General features: G+C 30.8%; 1 protein-coding gene across 1 annotated transcript; it reads left to right on the top strand.

Annotated features, from left to right (window-relative positions):
- The first annotated feature begins 14,602 nt into the window (after positions 1-14,602).
- LOC141659991 (putative protease Do-like 14) lies at positions 14,603-18,106 on the top strand. Its single transcript, XM_074466944.1, has 9 exons — positions 14,603-14,633; positions 14,726-14,868; positions 14,993-15,146; positions 15,645-15,720; positions 16,025-16,156; positions 17,001-17,121; positions 17,637-17,729; positions 17,810-17,934; positions 18,028-18,106. The coding sequence occupies exons 1-9, from the start codon at positions 14,603-14,605 to the stop codon at positions 18,104-18,106; spliced, it is 954 nt and encodes a 317-aa protein (XP_074323045.1).
- The last annotated feature ends 239 nt before the right edge of the window (positions 18,107-18,345 follow it).

An 18,345-nucleotide genomic window follows, 5' to 3' on the forward strand; every position in this document is an offset into this window, starting at 1 on the left:
GCTCTAACTTCCAAGTGCTGATTAATATATACAGCTAACAGAGACAGAGACTACTCAAGTTTCACCATGTACCTTGCATTGATTGGAAAAGAACAGTTTTCTACTATTGTGACCATGCTGGTGTTTTTCAGAAACAAACAATTTCGGGTTTAAAGAAAGTTGTACAGGATTTTTATCTATAAAATAAATGCAAAAATGCAAAATTTTCGGTTTAAAGAAAGTTGTAAACTTACTCAAAAGCTATATTTTTGTTATTAAAAAAACACCGAGTGACAATTTTTCCGGAATTTTATTTAACTTTAGTATTCAAATCAAACTTTCGCAATTATTGGAATCAACAAGATTCAAAATCTGATGTTAAATTACAAACTTCCAAAACTTATACAGGACTTGATGATTATGCATGAGATTAATTAATATTTGGATTTATGCTGTTAAAAGTGGAAGCAATTGATTATGCAGAAAAAGTTAGCACAGAAGGTTGGTAAAATCATCAACCACCAAAAATTTTAAAGCAATTTATGAGTTATTACTTCTGAGGCCAAACAAGACAAAGCTGATCATTATAAAATTTTGCTGTAAAAAGAGTGGTTTGGGTAGCTCTTGTTGTACTGCAGCACAGCACACACAAATTCATGTGTAAGGATTGTGTAGGAGAAATGGAGTTGATTTACAAGTGTGCATGTGCATTAAATCCTTAATTTGGATATAGGATGAGCTGTATGGACCCTTGATGTGTGAATAATTTGCAGAAGAGCAAGGATAGAGGGGCATCTAATAGTCTGTATAGAGGGCAGTCACTTTCTTACGGTTCAACATCTTAAAAATCTGATCACCAGCTTAAAGGCCCATTGGGTTCATGTTAAAAAAATTATTTTCATATTCAAGCTATTTAAAGAGAGAAAATAGAATTTAAATTTTTATATTATCTATTAGGATTTTTTTTTTGATAATATGTAATTTACAAATCACTAAAATATATAAAAGTTGTGTATAGTTTTTCACGTATCAAATCTCCACGATCACACAAATCTAGTATAAATGTTTGATGCAAACGACCCAGATTTTTACGGGAGGCATCATTCAATTTTTTTGATAATTTTTTTTCAAATAATGTAATATCACATGTGACTGATTTTAATTTATAGATGTGTACATGCACCATATCCTGTATTATTATTAAAAAATTACTGTGACATTTGAAAGAAAATACTTGGAAAAATTTCGGGGTATGACTCATTTTCCAAAATGAAAATATCAATTGTAATCTGGATAAAGATGGTGCTGTTTCACTGGCCAAATCGTAACTATAGGTTCTAGAAATTGGGCCCCTCAACACTACAATATAGAAGAATATGACTAGTAGTTTTTACTCGATGAACACTTGGAGCTCACAAAATACAAAGATGGAGCTATGACTCTCATTGATCGAATTTGTAAGACCTTGATCTATATCCTGATTCGCTTAATTTTATTAGATTTAGATTCAAATAAAATATTAGTCGGATTTTTTTAATTCAATTCATATCCGTATCTGTTAGGATTACGGATAATGGATCGGAGCTCCGTTCCATTAAGCGACAAGAATTAAACTTCTGAAGTCTGCATGCTTCATTCAGTGTGCAACTTCAAATTCCATCAGTGGCAAAAAATATCATGTACAATGAAAAATTGTGTTGCAAAATATGCACGCAACCTTTTTGTTGCGAGATATGTTTCACTGCCAATACAACTTATCAGCAAAGTCATCTGATTTTTACTTACCAGAAAAAAACTTACCTATTTGTGCCCGAGTATATGAATGATTTTATTCAAAATAAATTTAAAGGGCTTAAAAGCATAGAGATGACATATTATTTTATAGCGGTAACACGGATGAATTAGTATAACTGCTATTGTGTTTTAACATCATTTTAATTGCTGTGGCCTGTGACGCTTACTAATTCTTTTTTTTTTTGTCGGAGTGGCGCTTACTAATTCTGAAATAATACTGATCAATGATCATCATTTTAACTTCACATAAACTAGCAAATATCAAACTAAAATTTATACACTAATCCAATCTAATGAAACAAAAAATAAAATACCTCTATCATATTTTCTATATATAATAAATTATAATATACTAGTATACAACCCGTGCGATGCACAACTGTTTTTATTATTATATAATATAAATTATAATTATAATTTTAATATATTATTTGTTGGAATCGAACCTTACGTCCCTTTTAATTTAATATGTTACGAGTAAGATTCGAACCTTACACCCTTATTATTGTAAAGTCTAGGATTATATCAACATTACGCCCCCTTCTAATAATAATTTAGGGTAAATTATAATTTTAATATGTTGCGGGTATGATTTGAACCTCACACCCTTATAATTGTAACTTTTAGGATTATATCTAATAATTACTATCAATTTGATAGAAAAAATCAAACGGTTGTGAATTAAGTGACCAAATAACTAACAACCAAATTTTCAATATTCCGTTTTTAATATAATAGTATAGTATCGATATAGAGATATGCGGACTAAAATCATCCTATTCATTTTCCTTTCGCTGCAAAAAAATATATTCATTTTTCTTATTACATATACATTTAATTATTATTTATTTATCTTTCTAATTTATATTGAGCAAAATTTTATGGAGATCGATATTTCATCGGAGTCCTCGGAAATCACCTATGTTTTGCAATCAAAACACTTTAAAAATCGTTATTTTGTGATGTATGTTTTACGAATATTTCTAATTCAATAAAATTGTTGAAGATCCTTTAAGTTTAATAAGTCTAAGTTTAATAAGTCTAATGTGTATGTTCTGCAAAGCTGAAAAAATATTCTGCAAACTAAACATGTTTCGTAGAGAAAAATATTTTGTAATGTTTTACATGCAGTATGTATATGAATTGAAGATTTTGAATAAAATAATAATCTTTGTGGAACAAGATCCGTAAAAAATACATTTTACAATATTTTTATGCAAGATTTTACTTACAGAACATAAGTGGTCTTTAAGGTCTCCAATAAAAAGACGGTCTCGATAGAATTTAACTCAATTTTTATATTACTAATTTAAAACTCGTGCGATGCACGACTGTTTTAAATATTTGTTATTTTATAAATTTTATCTTAATTTTATACTAATTATAGTTATTAAAAGAGTAGGTAATATGTCATTTTTCAACCCGATATCGTTATATCGACAAATGAATTGTTTTTTAATTTAATTTTTTATCTCAATATAATATTATTATTTTGACAGAGTCAGTACTATCTATTATTTTATTTTAGCCCGAACATCATCTGTATCTACCTAAATATCGTCTCATACTCGCCTACTGGCAATTCAATAAATTTAGTTTAAATTCATATTAATCTATTATAATTAATATAAAGTTTATAAGTAAGGGTAATTAGGTGAATTGAGCGTGTACAAAAAAATAGGAATCGTACCAATTTTTTTAATATTTACTCTTTTATATAATAGTAATAAATATATATAAATATCTATAAAAAATAAATTTTAATTAATATAAAATAAATATAAAACAATTCTAACTACATAGAGTAATTACATAATATATGTAGATTAAACTTATTACACTAGTAATAGTACATTAACTAGCTTAAAACCAGTGCGATGCACAGATCGCGCAGATTTTTTTAATATTATATAATTTTTTTAAAAATTTTAAATTCAATTTTGAATTTTGTTTATTTAAAACTTTAAATGATATGATTTCATAATAATTATATTAGTAGATGTATATGTTCATAATTTTTTAGAATATTCAAACTTATTTAAAGTGATAGTATTGGTAAGGAGGGAAATGTTATTATAACGAAATTATTATTTTATTGAGGATAAAAATATAATATTTTCATTATGTTGGGACCTTAAAAAAATATTAATTTAGCATGTTGATTACTTAATCGATTAACAGTAATTCTATAAAAGATATTTGCAAAAGACAATATTACTGACTAAACGATATAGTTTTATTGATAATTTTATGTGTATTTAAAAAAAAAATATTTATGTTTTAATTAAAATTTGATTTTTAGTTCATATCAACAGGATACGAATTATACTTACTCTAATATTAATTTAATTTAACTCGGATCGGTAGTTTATATTATTTTATTTTTGAATACACCGACCAAATCTAACTAATTATTTTTATTTTTATTTTATTTTATTTTTAAGTGTGGATCAATAAGATAATTTTATTTTAGAGTGAATAATTAGTATATATTTTTTTGTTGGTCGAATTGTATTTTTATTTTAGTTTTGTGTAGTCTGAATCAATTGTATAATTTGTTTTTTATCCTGGATAAATAAAATATATTATTTTGTTTATTCAGGTTCATTTGTATAAATGTTTTTGGAGGAATGATAGTGTTATTATTTTATCTTAGTCTGATTCACATGACATATCAACTAAATTTTAATAATTATATTTAGTTTGCTTATTAATTTATCCTAAAATAACAAATTAGAATAATATAGAACTCGGTATGAATTAAAATATAAATTGGTAGAATTAGTTGAATTTAATATAAATTATAATGATATAGAGTTCGATATAAAATAGAATTGAAATTGGTAAAATAATTGAGTAAATTGACTTCAATATCAATTAGAATTAGAATTGATCGACCCAATAATTAGAATTGAAATAATTAAGTAAGGGTAATTATGTAATTTCACCAAGTACCGACCAGCTGACTACCAAATTTTTAATATTTCGTCTATATTATAATATAGTGTATTCTTATGAGCGAGGCTTTCTCAAGTCCTAACGCGGCACATGGGTGTATGCAAATTAATAGGTTGGTCTAGTTAACGACGATTACAAAGTTGGTTGGATCTATGACTCTTTAGTGAGAAGTTTATTTTAGTTAAGTAAGGATAATTAAGTAAAAATAATATAATTAATTAAACAAAGGTAATTAAGTAATTTAAGTAAATATCGACCGACCAATTACTAAATTTTTAATATTCATCTATTATAATATCAGGATAATTAAGTAAAAGTTGTTAGGAATTCGAGCATAAAAACACAACGGAAAAATAAATTTTTCGAATCCCTACCGCAGCATCTATGTATAATGAACGGATAATTACGGAAAATATATGTTTTACCTTAAGAAACTTTACGTTAATGGAAAGATAGAGGTCTTGAATGATCACTACGTAGCTTGTCGCTGGAACGATCTACGCCTTGAAGGTATCCACACGAATGATCGCCCGGAGGATGGGTGTGGACTAGCACGTTCTTGAGGTCGCCTTCTTACTCTCTCTATCTCTCTTCAAGCTGCTAGGGTTTATGTTTTATCAAATAAAACGTGTAACCTTAATTCTATTAGAAAGAGATATTATATAGGCAAGAGTTAATGAGCCTCCAACCCTAAATTAAATTTTAGAGTTATTATTATTATTATTAAACTCGAAATTCTAATTATTGTATTATTAAGTCTCACTTAATCATCCAATAACTTAATTTCGAATTTAATATTAAATTCGAATTTCCTATTTATTCAATTAATTACGTCACACTTAATTAATAACAAATAATTCGAATTACTTACATTTAATTTAAATCCGAATTTAAATTAAATAATCCTCCAATCATTCTTTGTGCGACCCTTTAGGTTATTATTACATTGGCAACAATTTTAAATTTAATTTAAAATCATAAACAATGAGCGTCATCTAGTAATACATCATTGTTACTCAAGTAATAATAATTAAATCGGTGATCAATTAAACCTTTCGTGAATAATGTACAATGTAATATAATCTCTTTAGCCTTATATTATAGATCAAACTCGAGGCATGCATTGTATCATCCTCTGTTAACGTTCAATTCTCCTTTCCTTAATCAATGAGTAAACTATTAAACAAATCAGTATTTGAGCACGACCATGCATTTTATAGTCTTACTCAATCAAGAGGCCAATAATATCACTCCTTTAATAAAGGAGGGCTAAATCTCATCTAGATCATTCATATTTCTCATACGATTCATAATGTTCCCAATGTCTACTTTTATTATTACCCGGTCAAGGATAACTTTCAATAGTATCAAAGTATATTAATTCTCGTATAGAAATATAATGATTTCAGGTCAAAGGACCAATACATCATTATCACTGTGAAATTAACTTATGACACTATAAACATGTAGTATCTCACAACGGGTCAATCCAACACCATGTATTTAATGCATGTGTCTGTGTTTTGACTTTAGTATCACCATATCTATGATCAATAATGAGAAGTGATCATCAGCCAACAAATACACTAGTCTCAATCTATTTATTATCGTCCCTTAACAATAATAATTGACTAGGGACCTTTAAGAATATCAATACTATTCTCATAATCTCATTTTTAAGTCACGTACTTAGAGATATAGATTTACATATCATATTACAAGGACATTTATTAATCTAACATCTTATCGCTAAAAATAAAGATATAATAAATTACTAAAAAATAATCCATATAATCATAATTAAAAATCCAAATGTTTCATAATATAAACATAATAGTGTTGTCTCTAAGGCACAAACACTAACAAAAGTAACATAATTAATTAAATAAGGGTAATTAAGTAATTTCAGCAAGTACTGACCGATCAACTACCAAACTTTTAATATTTCGTTTATCATAATATAGCATAGTATAGATAGATATACGTATGTATATATATATAGTCAAGTTTTGTGGAGACCACGTTTTTGTTGGAGACCATGGAGACCACTTATGTTCTGCAACTAAAATTTTGCATAAAAACATTACAAAACGTATTATTTTGCGACTTATGTTATACAAAGATCATTATTTTATTCAAAATTTTGAATATCATACATGTACAACAAGTAGAACATTACAAATATTTTATTTTACGAAACATGTTTAGTTTGCAGAACATTTGTTCAAATTGCAGAACATACACATTATACTTATTAAACTGAAATGATCTTCAATAAATTTAATAAATTAGTGATATTCGTAAAATATACTTCACAAAATAATATTTTTGATAGTGTTTTGATTGCAAAATATAGGTTGTCTCCGATGTCTCCAAAAAAAACGTGGTCTCCATAAAACTTGACTCTCTCTCTCTTTCTCTCTCTCTCTCTCTCTCTCTATATATATATATATATATATATATAATAAATTAGTCGGACCGGATCTCCCTAAATCCATATCCGTTAATTATCGGATCGTATCGTTAACGGTTTGGGATCGTCCTAAATCCATATCTTTTAATTATCGGATTGGATTTTTCCGGTTCGGATTTCTATTTTAATGATTCATATTCGCTCCATTAGCCTTCAGATCGGATCGGATCACACAAGATTTCCGATTCATTGACAGCTCTAGAAGGAGGGAGCATTTGGCCCATGCTTGGATCTATTGACTCACAATATCGATTATAATAAAAAAAATACGATTTACAATTTTATCATTTTTGAAAAATAGAATTTATTTTAAATTTTATTTTCAAAATACAATTTGATGCAACCATAAGTGTAACTTTAATTTTATTTTTCTCAAAACTAATTTTAAGTTTGATTCGAGTCGGAAAGAGAAACACAACATTTTTTGGACAGACAATTAATTTATTAATCAAAAGTCACACGACATCCTTAAATATAATCAAAATTGAACAAATATTAGGCTAACAGTATTTTTAAAAGTAAATTTTTTAGGAAAAGATAACAATTTTAAAATTAAGTTTAAAACAACTTTTTGATAAAAAAAATTAAAAAATGTAGGTATTTAGATAATTTTCCTAATTCTCCAGCGTGTCATGTAGCCACAGGCCACGTTTATAAATAGGGTAAGATCCATCTCCCACGGTCCATTTGCCCTTTGCTCTAAAGCTTCGCCTACGTGCCTCATTCAAAAATCAACGTGAACAAAAAATACATAGACCCCTGAGGTACTATTGCTTCTTTCTTCAATATAATCCATCATACCTTCTGTTAATTTTAAGTAACTATTACTCCCTCCGTCCCACTGGATTGTTTATGTTACTTTTCGGCACGCTTTTCAATGCTCGTTTAAAGTATAGTTTCATAATATTTTTTACTTTTTTTTATGAATAAAAGTTTTATGTTTAAACTTTTATTCAATTTTTTTTTAAAAAAAACATTATGAAACTATATTTTATAGAAGCCTTGAAATGCGTGCCGAATAGTAATGTAAATATACTAGTGGGGCGGAGGGAATAGTAGATTGTGGAACACGTATTACGTATAGTATAGTAATAAATTATTACTTCCCACTTCGTTTAGAATGATATTGTTGTTATGATATTATTGTATGACTCTTAACTTTCTAGATGTCCTTTGACCTTTCACCTTTACCCCATTAATTGACACAAACTCTTGGCTTTTCACTTCTCAAGTAACCTATGTTTTAGAAGCCTATAAAAGACTTGCATGTACATTATCTTGTTATATCAATATACATAAAATCTTAAGTTCTTTCTTACTCTCTCTCTACTTTTATATTATATAACACATTATCAGCACGAAAGCTAAGAAGATATGTCATCAATCGGGTGTGGAAAAAAGAGAAGTTGGTTTAGCAGATTACAAGAGTTTCTTTATAACACAAGTACAAGGTGATCATTACTTCTGGTCTCTGCATAAGATACCATTACTTACCATCTTTTGTAACACCATAGACTACTGATATATTTATGCAGGTTTGTAACTTTTATTTGTGAATTAGAATGATTGATTAACGAAAGAGTACTTGTCATAATATATTATTATTCCATGTTATTTTACTTTGTGGCAATATAATATATTAGTATATATTTTTTTGCACTGGTGTATATTAAGGATATGGAGCACAAGTAATCAAATTATTTTAAAAGCAGTATCCTTTTATATTCTTAATGATAACATAATTTAGTACTCTTAATTACTTTGATCTCTTAAAAAAAAGGGGGGAGAATATAAATATTATAGCCTTGTTACTCATGAGTTTTAAAGTCACCATGAAAATTTGAGGACACATGTAATATGTCTTATTAATGTAATTTCCGGTTAATAACAAGTGGAGGTTGTTCCTTGATATAAGGACATAAACTTTCTTATTTGGATGTAAGACATTTTCTTAGTGAAATCCATGTAGAAATAAGAGCACGAATGCTATTTGTATAAGAGTTGTTTCGAGAAGCATAGTGTGAAATTTCTGCAATGTTCGGGGCCTGAGGTTGGAAGCTCAAGACCTGATGGTATGCTAAAAATGTTTTTGCAATGTTCAGGGCCTGAGGTTGGAAGCTCAGGACCTGATGGTATGCTGAAAACATTTCTGCAATGTCCAGGGCATGAGGCTAGGTGTTCAGGTCCTGAGGTGCTGAAAAGTTTTTGTTTGTTCAGGGCCTGAACTGGAAGCCAATTGCTAAAACTATATAAACATGTTTTGTATAATTAAGTATATTATATATCATTAACTTGATATTAATGTGTATTATCCTTTCTTTTTAGTAATCAAAATGTCGAATCTTACAAAGCTTGAATTCAACGCACTTTATGTCACCGGAAAAAATTATTTGACATGGATTCTTGATGCTGAAATCCATCTTAGTGCAATGGGACTTAGTGACACTATAAAAGAGGGAAATAAAACCTCCGAACAAGATAAGGCAAAAGCCATGGTATTTCTTCTCCACCACCTTGATGAATGATTGAAAATTGAATATTTGACTATTAAAGATCCATCAAAACTTTGGAAGGATCTCAAAGAAAGATATGGCCACCAAAAAATGGTGATACTTCCTAAAGCTCGCTATGATTGGCTACACTTGTGATTGCAAGATTATAAAAGTGTGAGCGAGTATAACTCTGCCATGTTTAAAATTACATCTCAATTGAAATTATGTGGCGAGAATATCACCGATAAAAATATGTTGGAAAAAACATATTCCACTTTCCATGCAAATAATATGCTCTTGCAGCAATAATATCGTGAACGTGGATTCACAAAATATTCTGAGCTGATTTCTGTTTTGCTTCTTGCTAAACAAAACAATGAACTTTTGCTGAAAAATCATCAAGCACGTCCAACTGGCTCAACATCATTCCCTGAAGTGAATGCGGTGACTAATAATGAATATAGAGATAATAAAACAGTTGGACGTGGACGTGGACGTGGGCATGGACGTGGGCGTGGACGTGCCCGTGGTCATGGTTTTGTGCATAGTAGAGGCCGTAATCAACAAAATCCCCCCAACTTTAAAAGAAAACCTTACTCCCAGAAACGGACAATAAATGAGGAAAAATCTGAGGGAAGTACGATGGCTAAAAGGGGTGAAAGTACTTGTAGTCGATGTGGAATGAAAGGTCACTGGAGAAGTACATGTCGTACCTCCAAGCACTTAGCTGACCTATATCAAGCATCTTTAAAGAATGTTGAAACTAATTTCACTGAACAGAATGATCCTTTGGGGATTGACCATCTTGAAGCACATCTTGGAAGTGATGATCTAGATGATCCTTCGGCCTTTACTAACATGGAAGTTGGTGATTTCTTTGAAGATGTTGATGTGAATATGCCTAAATTTGGTGGTGATGAGCCTAAGAATAACTAAACAAGGCCTTACATTGCTTGATGAATATTTATGTATCACGACTATAGTCTCAGGGAGGAAATATATGATAGAAAAACTCCCATCATATAATTCTGGATTATATTATACTTTCATAAATCTAGTTGAATCATACATGACTATTAATACAAGATCTGTTGACCAGACAAATTTACTATATGGCATGATCGTTTAGGCCATCCGGGTTCAACAATGATGTGAAGAATTATTGAAAATTCAAATGGACACCCACTCAAAAACAAAATTGTTCCATTGTCCAAAGATTTTTCATGTGTTGCTTATATTCAAGAAAAATTGATAACAAAACCATCTCCTGTGAAAGTTACCATTGAATGCCCAAAATTTTTGGAGCGAATTCAAGGAGATATATGTTGACCAATCATCCCATCTAGTGGGCCATTTCAGTACTTTATGGTACTAATTGATGCATCAATAAGATGGTCACACGTTAGTTTATTGTCCACTCGTAATATGGCTTTTGCACGACTTCTTGCTCAAATAATTCGATTACGAGCACAATTTCCTGATTATAATATAAAGAAAATTAGATTGGATAATGCAGGGGAATTTACATTGCAATCTTTTAAAGATTATTGTATGTCTATTGGGATTGAAGTGGAGCATTCCGTTGTCCACACACACACTCAAAATGGTCTTGCTGAGTCTTTCATTAAAAGGCTACAACTAATTGCGAGACCATTACTTATGAGAACAAATTTACCAACTACCGCCTGGGGACATGCAATATTACATGCGGCTTCTTTAGTCCGGTTAAGACCGACTTCTTATCATAAATATTCCCCAATGCAACTAGTAAATGATCAAGAACCACATATCTATCACTAGAACATTTTTGGGTGTGCAGTTTATGTTCCAATATCCCCTCCCCAAAGAACAAAAATGGGACCCCAAAGAAGATTAGAGGTATATATTGGATTTGATTCTCCCTCGATTATTAAATATTTGCAGCCCAAGACTAGTGATTTATTCACGGGCAAGATTTGCCGATTTTCAATTTGATGAGACGGTTTTTCCTGCATTAGGGGGAGATAAGACAAAATTTGAAAAAGAAAAGCAAGAAATTTTGTGGAATGCAGTATCCCTGTCTCATTATGATCCTCGAACAAATCAATGTGAACTTGATGTCAAGAATGTGACAAAGTCACATATATCAGCTGTTAATGTTCCTTGTAAGATTAAACTTCCTGAAGAAGATAATAAAATCATGCTAGCAAATGAGTTTAAAGCACGCCAGAAGCGTGGCAGACCTATTGGATCCAAGGACAAAACTCCAAGAAAAATAAGGAAACTTGATAAGGAAAGTTGGAACATCAAATGACATCATAAATTTGATCACTGAAGAGACGTCTTCCAAGGATGATCAAACACCTGCAATTTTTGATAATGAAGAGATCTCGATAAATTATGTCATTTCAGGAAAGAGGTGGAACAGAATAGAAATTGTCATGGATGATATATTTGCATATGCAGCTGCACTTGACATTTCTGAGGAAATCGAGGATCATGAGCCTAGATCGATCTATGAATGTAAAAGAAGAAATGATTGACCAAAGTGGAAAGAAGCTACTGAAGCAGAATTGAAATCACTTAAAAAACGCCAAGTTTTTGGACCTGTTGTCCAAACACCTGCAGGTGTAAAACCCGTTGGATATAGATGGATATTTGTGCGTAAAATAAATGAGAAAAATGAAATTGTGAGATACAATGCACGCCTTTTTGCTCAAGGCTTCTCACAAAGACCGGGAATCGATTACGAAGAAAATTATTCCCCGGTAATGGATGCAACAACATTCAGATTTTTAATAAGTTTATCAATTCTAAAAGGGCTCCGAATGAATTTAATGGATATTGTGACTTCCTACTTGTATGGGTCACTCGATAGTGACATTTACATGAAGATCCCTGATGGATTAAAAATGCCTGAAACATATAGTTCAAGACCCCGAGAGATTTACTCAATTAAATTACAAAGATCATTATACGGATTGAAACAATCGGGTCGTATGCGGTACAATCATCTCAGTGAATATCTTTTGAGAGATGGATATACTAATAGTGTAATATGTCCATGTGTTTTTATTAAAAGGACAAAATTGGGGTTTACTATCATTGCTGTCTATGTTGATGATTTAAACATCATTAGAACTCCAGATGAACTCCATGAGACGATTGGATAGTTGAAAAGAGAGTTTGAAATGAAGGATTTGGGTTAAACAAAACTCTGCCTTGGTTTTCAAGTTGAGCATTTATCTAAAGGAATCTTTATCCACCAGTCTTCATATATTAAAAAGATTCTTAAACGGTTTATTATGGATAAAGTATATCCTGTGAGTACACCTATGGTTGTACGTTCACTAGAAAAGAACAAGGATCCATTCCGTCCAAGAGAAAATGGAGAAGAACTTCTTGGTCCAGAAGTACCATATCTTAGTGCTATTGGTGTACTAATGTATCTTGCCAATTGTACACGTCCTGATATTATATTTTCTAGTTAACCTTTTGGCAAGACATAGTTCTGCTCCAACTCGAAGGCATTGGATTGGTGTGAAACAAATATTTAGATATCTTTGAGGAACAATGGATATGGGTTTATTTTATTCTAAAGACTCAAAATTGGAATTAGTTGGTTATGCAGATGCAGGATATCGGTCTGATCCACGCAAAGGAAGTGCAATATCTTGGCGCTCAACAAAACAAAATCTTGCATCAACTTCTTCAAATCATGCTGAATTATTGGCCCTTCATGAAGCAAGTCGAGAATGTGTATGGCTGAGGTCTCTTGTACACCATATTCGAGATTCATGTGGTCTTTCAGTCAACAAAAGAATTCCTACCACTTTGTATGAAGACAATGAAGCTTGCATCATTCAGACACGTGAAGGCTACATTAAAGGAGATCGGACAAAGCACATTGATCCAAAATTCTTCTTCACCCATGAACTTCAGCAAAGGGGAGAAATTGATGTTTGTCATATTCGTTCATGTGAAAATCCAGCAGATTTGTTTACAAAATCACTTCCTACATCTTCGTTCGAGAAATTGGTGCACAAATTTGGAATGCGGAAACTTCGAGATCTGTGTTGATATTCATAGTCATGCCAAAATGAGGGGGAGATATAATACACTCGTTGTTACATGAGCAACACATGTACTCTTTTTTCTTCACTAGGGTTTTTCCACAGGATTTTTTCTAGTAAGGTTTTAATGAGGCATGTAGTTGTCGAAGTCAGCCAAGGGGGAGTGTTATGATATTATTGTATGACTCTTAACTTTCTAGATGTCCTTTGACCTTTCACCTTTAACCCATTAATTGACACAAACTCTTGGCTTTTCACTTCTCAAGTAACCTATGTTTTAGAAGCCTATAAAAGGCTTGCATGTACATTATCTTGTTATATCAATATACATGAAATCTTAAGTTATTTTTTACTCTCTCTATTTTTATATTATATAACAATTGTTCCCAATAATTTGACACAAAAGTCACTTCGTTACAAATATCAATGTTTGCAATTATTATATAGTAATAAAGTTACTAGACCGATAATGTTCAATCTTGTTAGCATTTAGTTGTGGGTTAGGTTGTTATATTTGTTGAAAAGTATAATATCAAGTCATCCTCTACAATCTTAAGGTTTTAGATGGACCGATACTTAACAGTATCATAGCTGGAGGGACTCGAGTTCGAGTGCTTGCACCCAACTTGTTTAATTTAATATTTATATTGTTATTGATACTCGCATTCGAGTCCTCCCATCCCACTTGTTTAATTTAAATATTTATATTGTTATTGGTATTGATATGAGTTATGTATGTTCGGTATGAAAAGTATGGTACGATTGATGAGGAGTGTTGAAGAGTAGTTACTTAACAATATTAACAGTAGCACAAATAATTAAGTTTATGGTTTTGCAATCGCAGGCAATAAATCATGTATGATGACGACAAGATGGAGACTGCAGGTGAATTTTTTTTTTTCCTTAAAAAAATTGGAATATCTAAGTATAAGTGACTTCAGTTGATGTATATATTGGTTTGTTGGATATGTATACAGTCGCGCAAAGTAGGTATTACTACGATAACTTGGCCAGTGAGCGACCAAAATTTGATGATGTGTGTTTAAATATATACTCAAAAAGAGCTGCTCTGAAGGTTGCACCTTCTGTTGTGGCTATTGGGTACTATTCAGATATGACTGTGTTATTAATTTTATTAATAAAATTAATAAAGTCATATGAGTGATGGAAATTTCAATTTAGAACATGTCTCGCAGTAAAATGATATTAAATATGATAATCTATAACTTTGAGTGGGTGTGCAGGTTATTGTGTACTCATGGGATGGCAAGTCATATGAGGGAAAAATACTTGCATATGACTGTTACTACAACCTTGTTGCCATAAGTTTTCACTCAGAAAGTCCTCTTTTAACTGCAACATTGGCCTATGTTCATGACTCTATGAGTCTTCAATTTAGTACTCCATCTATACAACAACGAAAGCAAAACCCAAAGCGAATAAATAAGAACAAAAAAATAAACGACAATCACACAAGACAAAAATTAACGTGGTTCGGAAATTCCTACATTACATGAGTATTTATAAAATAAGAAAATAAGCCTAGATCAAAATTATAGTCCAAATCTGAAAAGTAGACTAATCCATAAACTAATCTGAATCTGAATAGTTTATTTTCATGGGCTTAATTAATAGACTCCACGAAACCCAACACATGTGAGCTTTTGTCATCATATTCAAGGTCGTGTAACTTAACTCGTGGGTATAAAGTAGTTGCCATGGGACGCTATTTTTATATGCCATTTGATCTTATGGCTGCTCCGGGCGCCTACGTCATCACCTGAAATAAGAAGTTTTACTAATTTATGTTTTTTAGTGAAATTCCTGGATTCGTCTTTTAAATCTAAATGTAAGAGTGAGGTTGATTTGTTAATTTTTATTACATCTGTTTTCCAGCATTGGTTGTTGTGAACGTAACTATTGTAAATATAAGTGCACAGAGCTTTTCAAGACCAACTGCCGAATCACAAAGGTATCTCTCTCTTCCTCTTTCCGTATTTTTGTTAATTTTGATTAATATTATTGTCATATTACTTTATAGGTTTATATACGGTATATGAAGAAACATCAAGTATTGCAATGGGTTCTAGTTTAGTCTTTGTTGTTTTTAATATCCAAAAGTGAAAAGGCACTTATGAAGCTTTTTTGTTGGCAAATATTGACAAGGCATTGCTTTGAAATGAAAGAATTCAGGATTAGTATCTGTTATTTTTTTGGTAAATTATTGCAGCAGTTGGCTAATAGTAATATAGTACTAACCATTGCTCTGATTGTAGTGTGGTGCTTATCAACCATTCTGGAGAAATTATTGGCATTGCATATGAAGGTGATTACTACGGTTTCAGTTCACTACCTTTTATGCCGATAAACATAGCTTACAAATGGTGGGAGTACTGCAAGAAATATGGGTAGGTAATGATTATGGTTTGATATTCTATGTCAATGCTTTAACACTGATCAGATGATGCTTGGCCTGGTTTTTGAATTATGTCATGCATTTTTCGTTATGTACCTACTTGTACTATGTTTTTAGGTCTAAATTTCAAATCGTCTTATGCAAAACGGCATTAACTTCTTAACTAAAAGTCCTCTACATCTTGTCAGTGGAACGTGAATGTGTTTACTAAATTTTTGTACTCTCAAGTGATATCTTTTCCTTCTTCCGCTTTTACCTCTCCTTTCTTTCTCTCCGTCTTTTAGTTTTCACTCTCTCTTTGCTTCCAAAACTATTCTGTAGAGTTATGTGTATCAAGTTTCATCCATGGTTTTCACTTCCAACATGTGTTGTATAGTTCATCTAGTCCATGTACTCTTTCTAAATCAACATGAACAGTTGACTAATTTTATACTTTTTTAATTGTGTGTATCTAGTTTCTTGAATTCTTCAAGTCTTTTTTTTCTTTTTTTCACTTAGTTCAGTTAAAAATATAATTAATTAAAAAAGCTTATGGCATGTTTCGGAACTTGGATTTCATTTGAAACTATGGATTTGATCAAATAACATGTTTGGATGGTCAAAAGAATTTGGATTTGGATTGAAATTTAAAATATTCAAAATACTATTAGTCTAGTATCAATATGGAAATTTGAAATGAGAACTCAAATATATCATTTGAAATGAAATGTGTGTTCTCAAACGCAATCTTACCGGAATGCACGTCACTTGTTGCCAATTCCCTTGTTTTTTTTTTCTAATGACATTTTTTTTAAGTAGAACTTTATTATTCATATTATAACAGCTAGTTGTAATAGGAAATACCGCCGGCCTTTTTTGGGAATGAAAGCAGCAAATCTATATGCAGCTGATCTAGACATCGCAGAGAGGCTGATTCAAAAGTTTCATAGCATTTGTGAAGGCATTATTATTGAAAAGGTAAATTCTATCAATAAGGCAGAGATGTTTTGTCATGTACATTTAAATTCAGATTATTTATCTCTCCTCCATGATTTTTGACATATAAAAGAAATTATAAGAACCAGAGTCTGTTTGGTTAAATGTTTAAGATGTTTTCTAGTATTAGGACTTGAGACTGAATAAAGAAACTGATGTTAAAAATGAAAATTATGAGAAATCTATAGAATTCTATGCATTGATGTGTCAGAAATTACACCGTGTCCTTTAAACAATTTTTGAAAAGGAATGTAAAATATAAGGGAAAGAATATATTTCACAAGATGTTCTTGAATGATTAGCTAAAGATTAGGGAAGAAGTTTTCTAAGTATTTGTTTCCAACGTGTTCTTTCCACTTTTAAAAAGATTGGAAGAACAAATAAAATCAATTTTTTTCTATTTTTTTTGTTTTCTAATCCTAGATTCGGGAACATAGTGTTATTCCCTTAAATAATATTAGTTGCATACTTCTAAGTATTTGGGCAACATTGTGTAGGTAATGAAAGGTTTCTCAGCTGAAATGGCCGGGCTACATGTAAATGATGTTATTATTGAGTGTTGTGGGAAAACAGTTCATAGTTTCTTGGAGGTATACTACTTTGATGATTTTATTTTAAATTATCTTATAAATTGTCATTAATCATTTCTCTGTTCTCTTATTGTCAATAGTTTTTTGAGATAATATGGGACAAGGTTGGAGATCTTATCCAATTGACTGTGGTACAACAAAATAATGCTGAACCTGTACATCTTAAAATGCTCATTGTTGATGCAACACCAGATCGATTTAATAGGTCAGTTTTGGTTTTAACAGGATAGTGCCTAATTTAACACTAATATTGGCAATTGCTACTTGTAATTTTGCACTAACTCATTTGTTGTTTTAGATGGCCTTGTGATTCCGACTACAATGACAACTACTATGGCGACTACTATGACAACTACAACTCAAAAGGATTTGATTAGCTTGAAACCTTGATATGAAAGGCTCATGTCATCTTTCATTATCACTGTGTTGGCCTTACATATATTTTGTAAGTAGAAATCATATTAAACGAATGAAATAATTCTCTCGTGTGTACAGTGTCCTCCTCGAGGAAAAATGGATTTCTCATGACTAATTAACTCCCTAATACCACCGAATCTACAGCTTTATAATGAGATAGTTGATGAAGGTTTTGAGTATATATTTTTGATCCTATCTC

The sequence above is a fragment of the Apium graveolens genome, chromosome 5, assembly GCF_009905375.1.
Source record: "Apium graveolens cultivar Ventura chromosome 5, ASM990537v1, whole genome shotgun sequence".
Lineage (NCBI taxonomy): Eukaryota > Viridiplantae > Streptophyta > Magnoliopsida > Apiales > Apiaceae > Apium > Apium graveolens.

What these genes read in the sequence shown, in the direction of transcription:
- LOC141659991 (XM_074466944.1), top strand. Translation starts at nt 14,603, where the DNA reads ATGTATGATGACGACAAGATGGAGACTGCAG. An exon ending in CTCTATGAGTCTTCAATTTA is followed by an intron (nt 15,147 to 15,644) that starts GTACTCCATCTA and finishes TCTGTTTTCCAG; the next exon opens with CATTGGTTGTTGTGAACGTA. An exon ending in ACACCAGATCGATTTAATAG is followed by an intron (nt 17,935 to 18,027) that starts GTCAGTTTTGGT and finishes TTGTTGTTTTAG; the next exon opens with ATGGCCTTGTGATTCCGACT.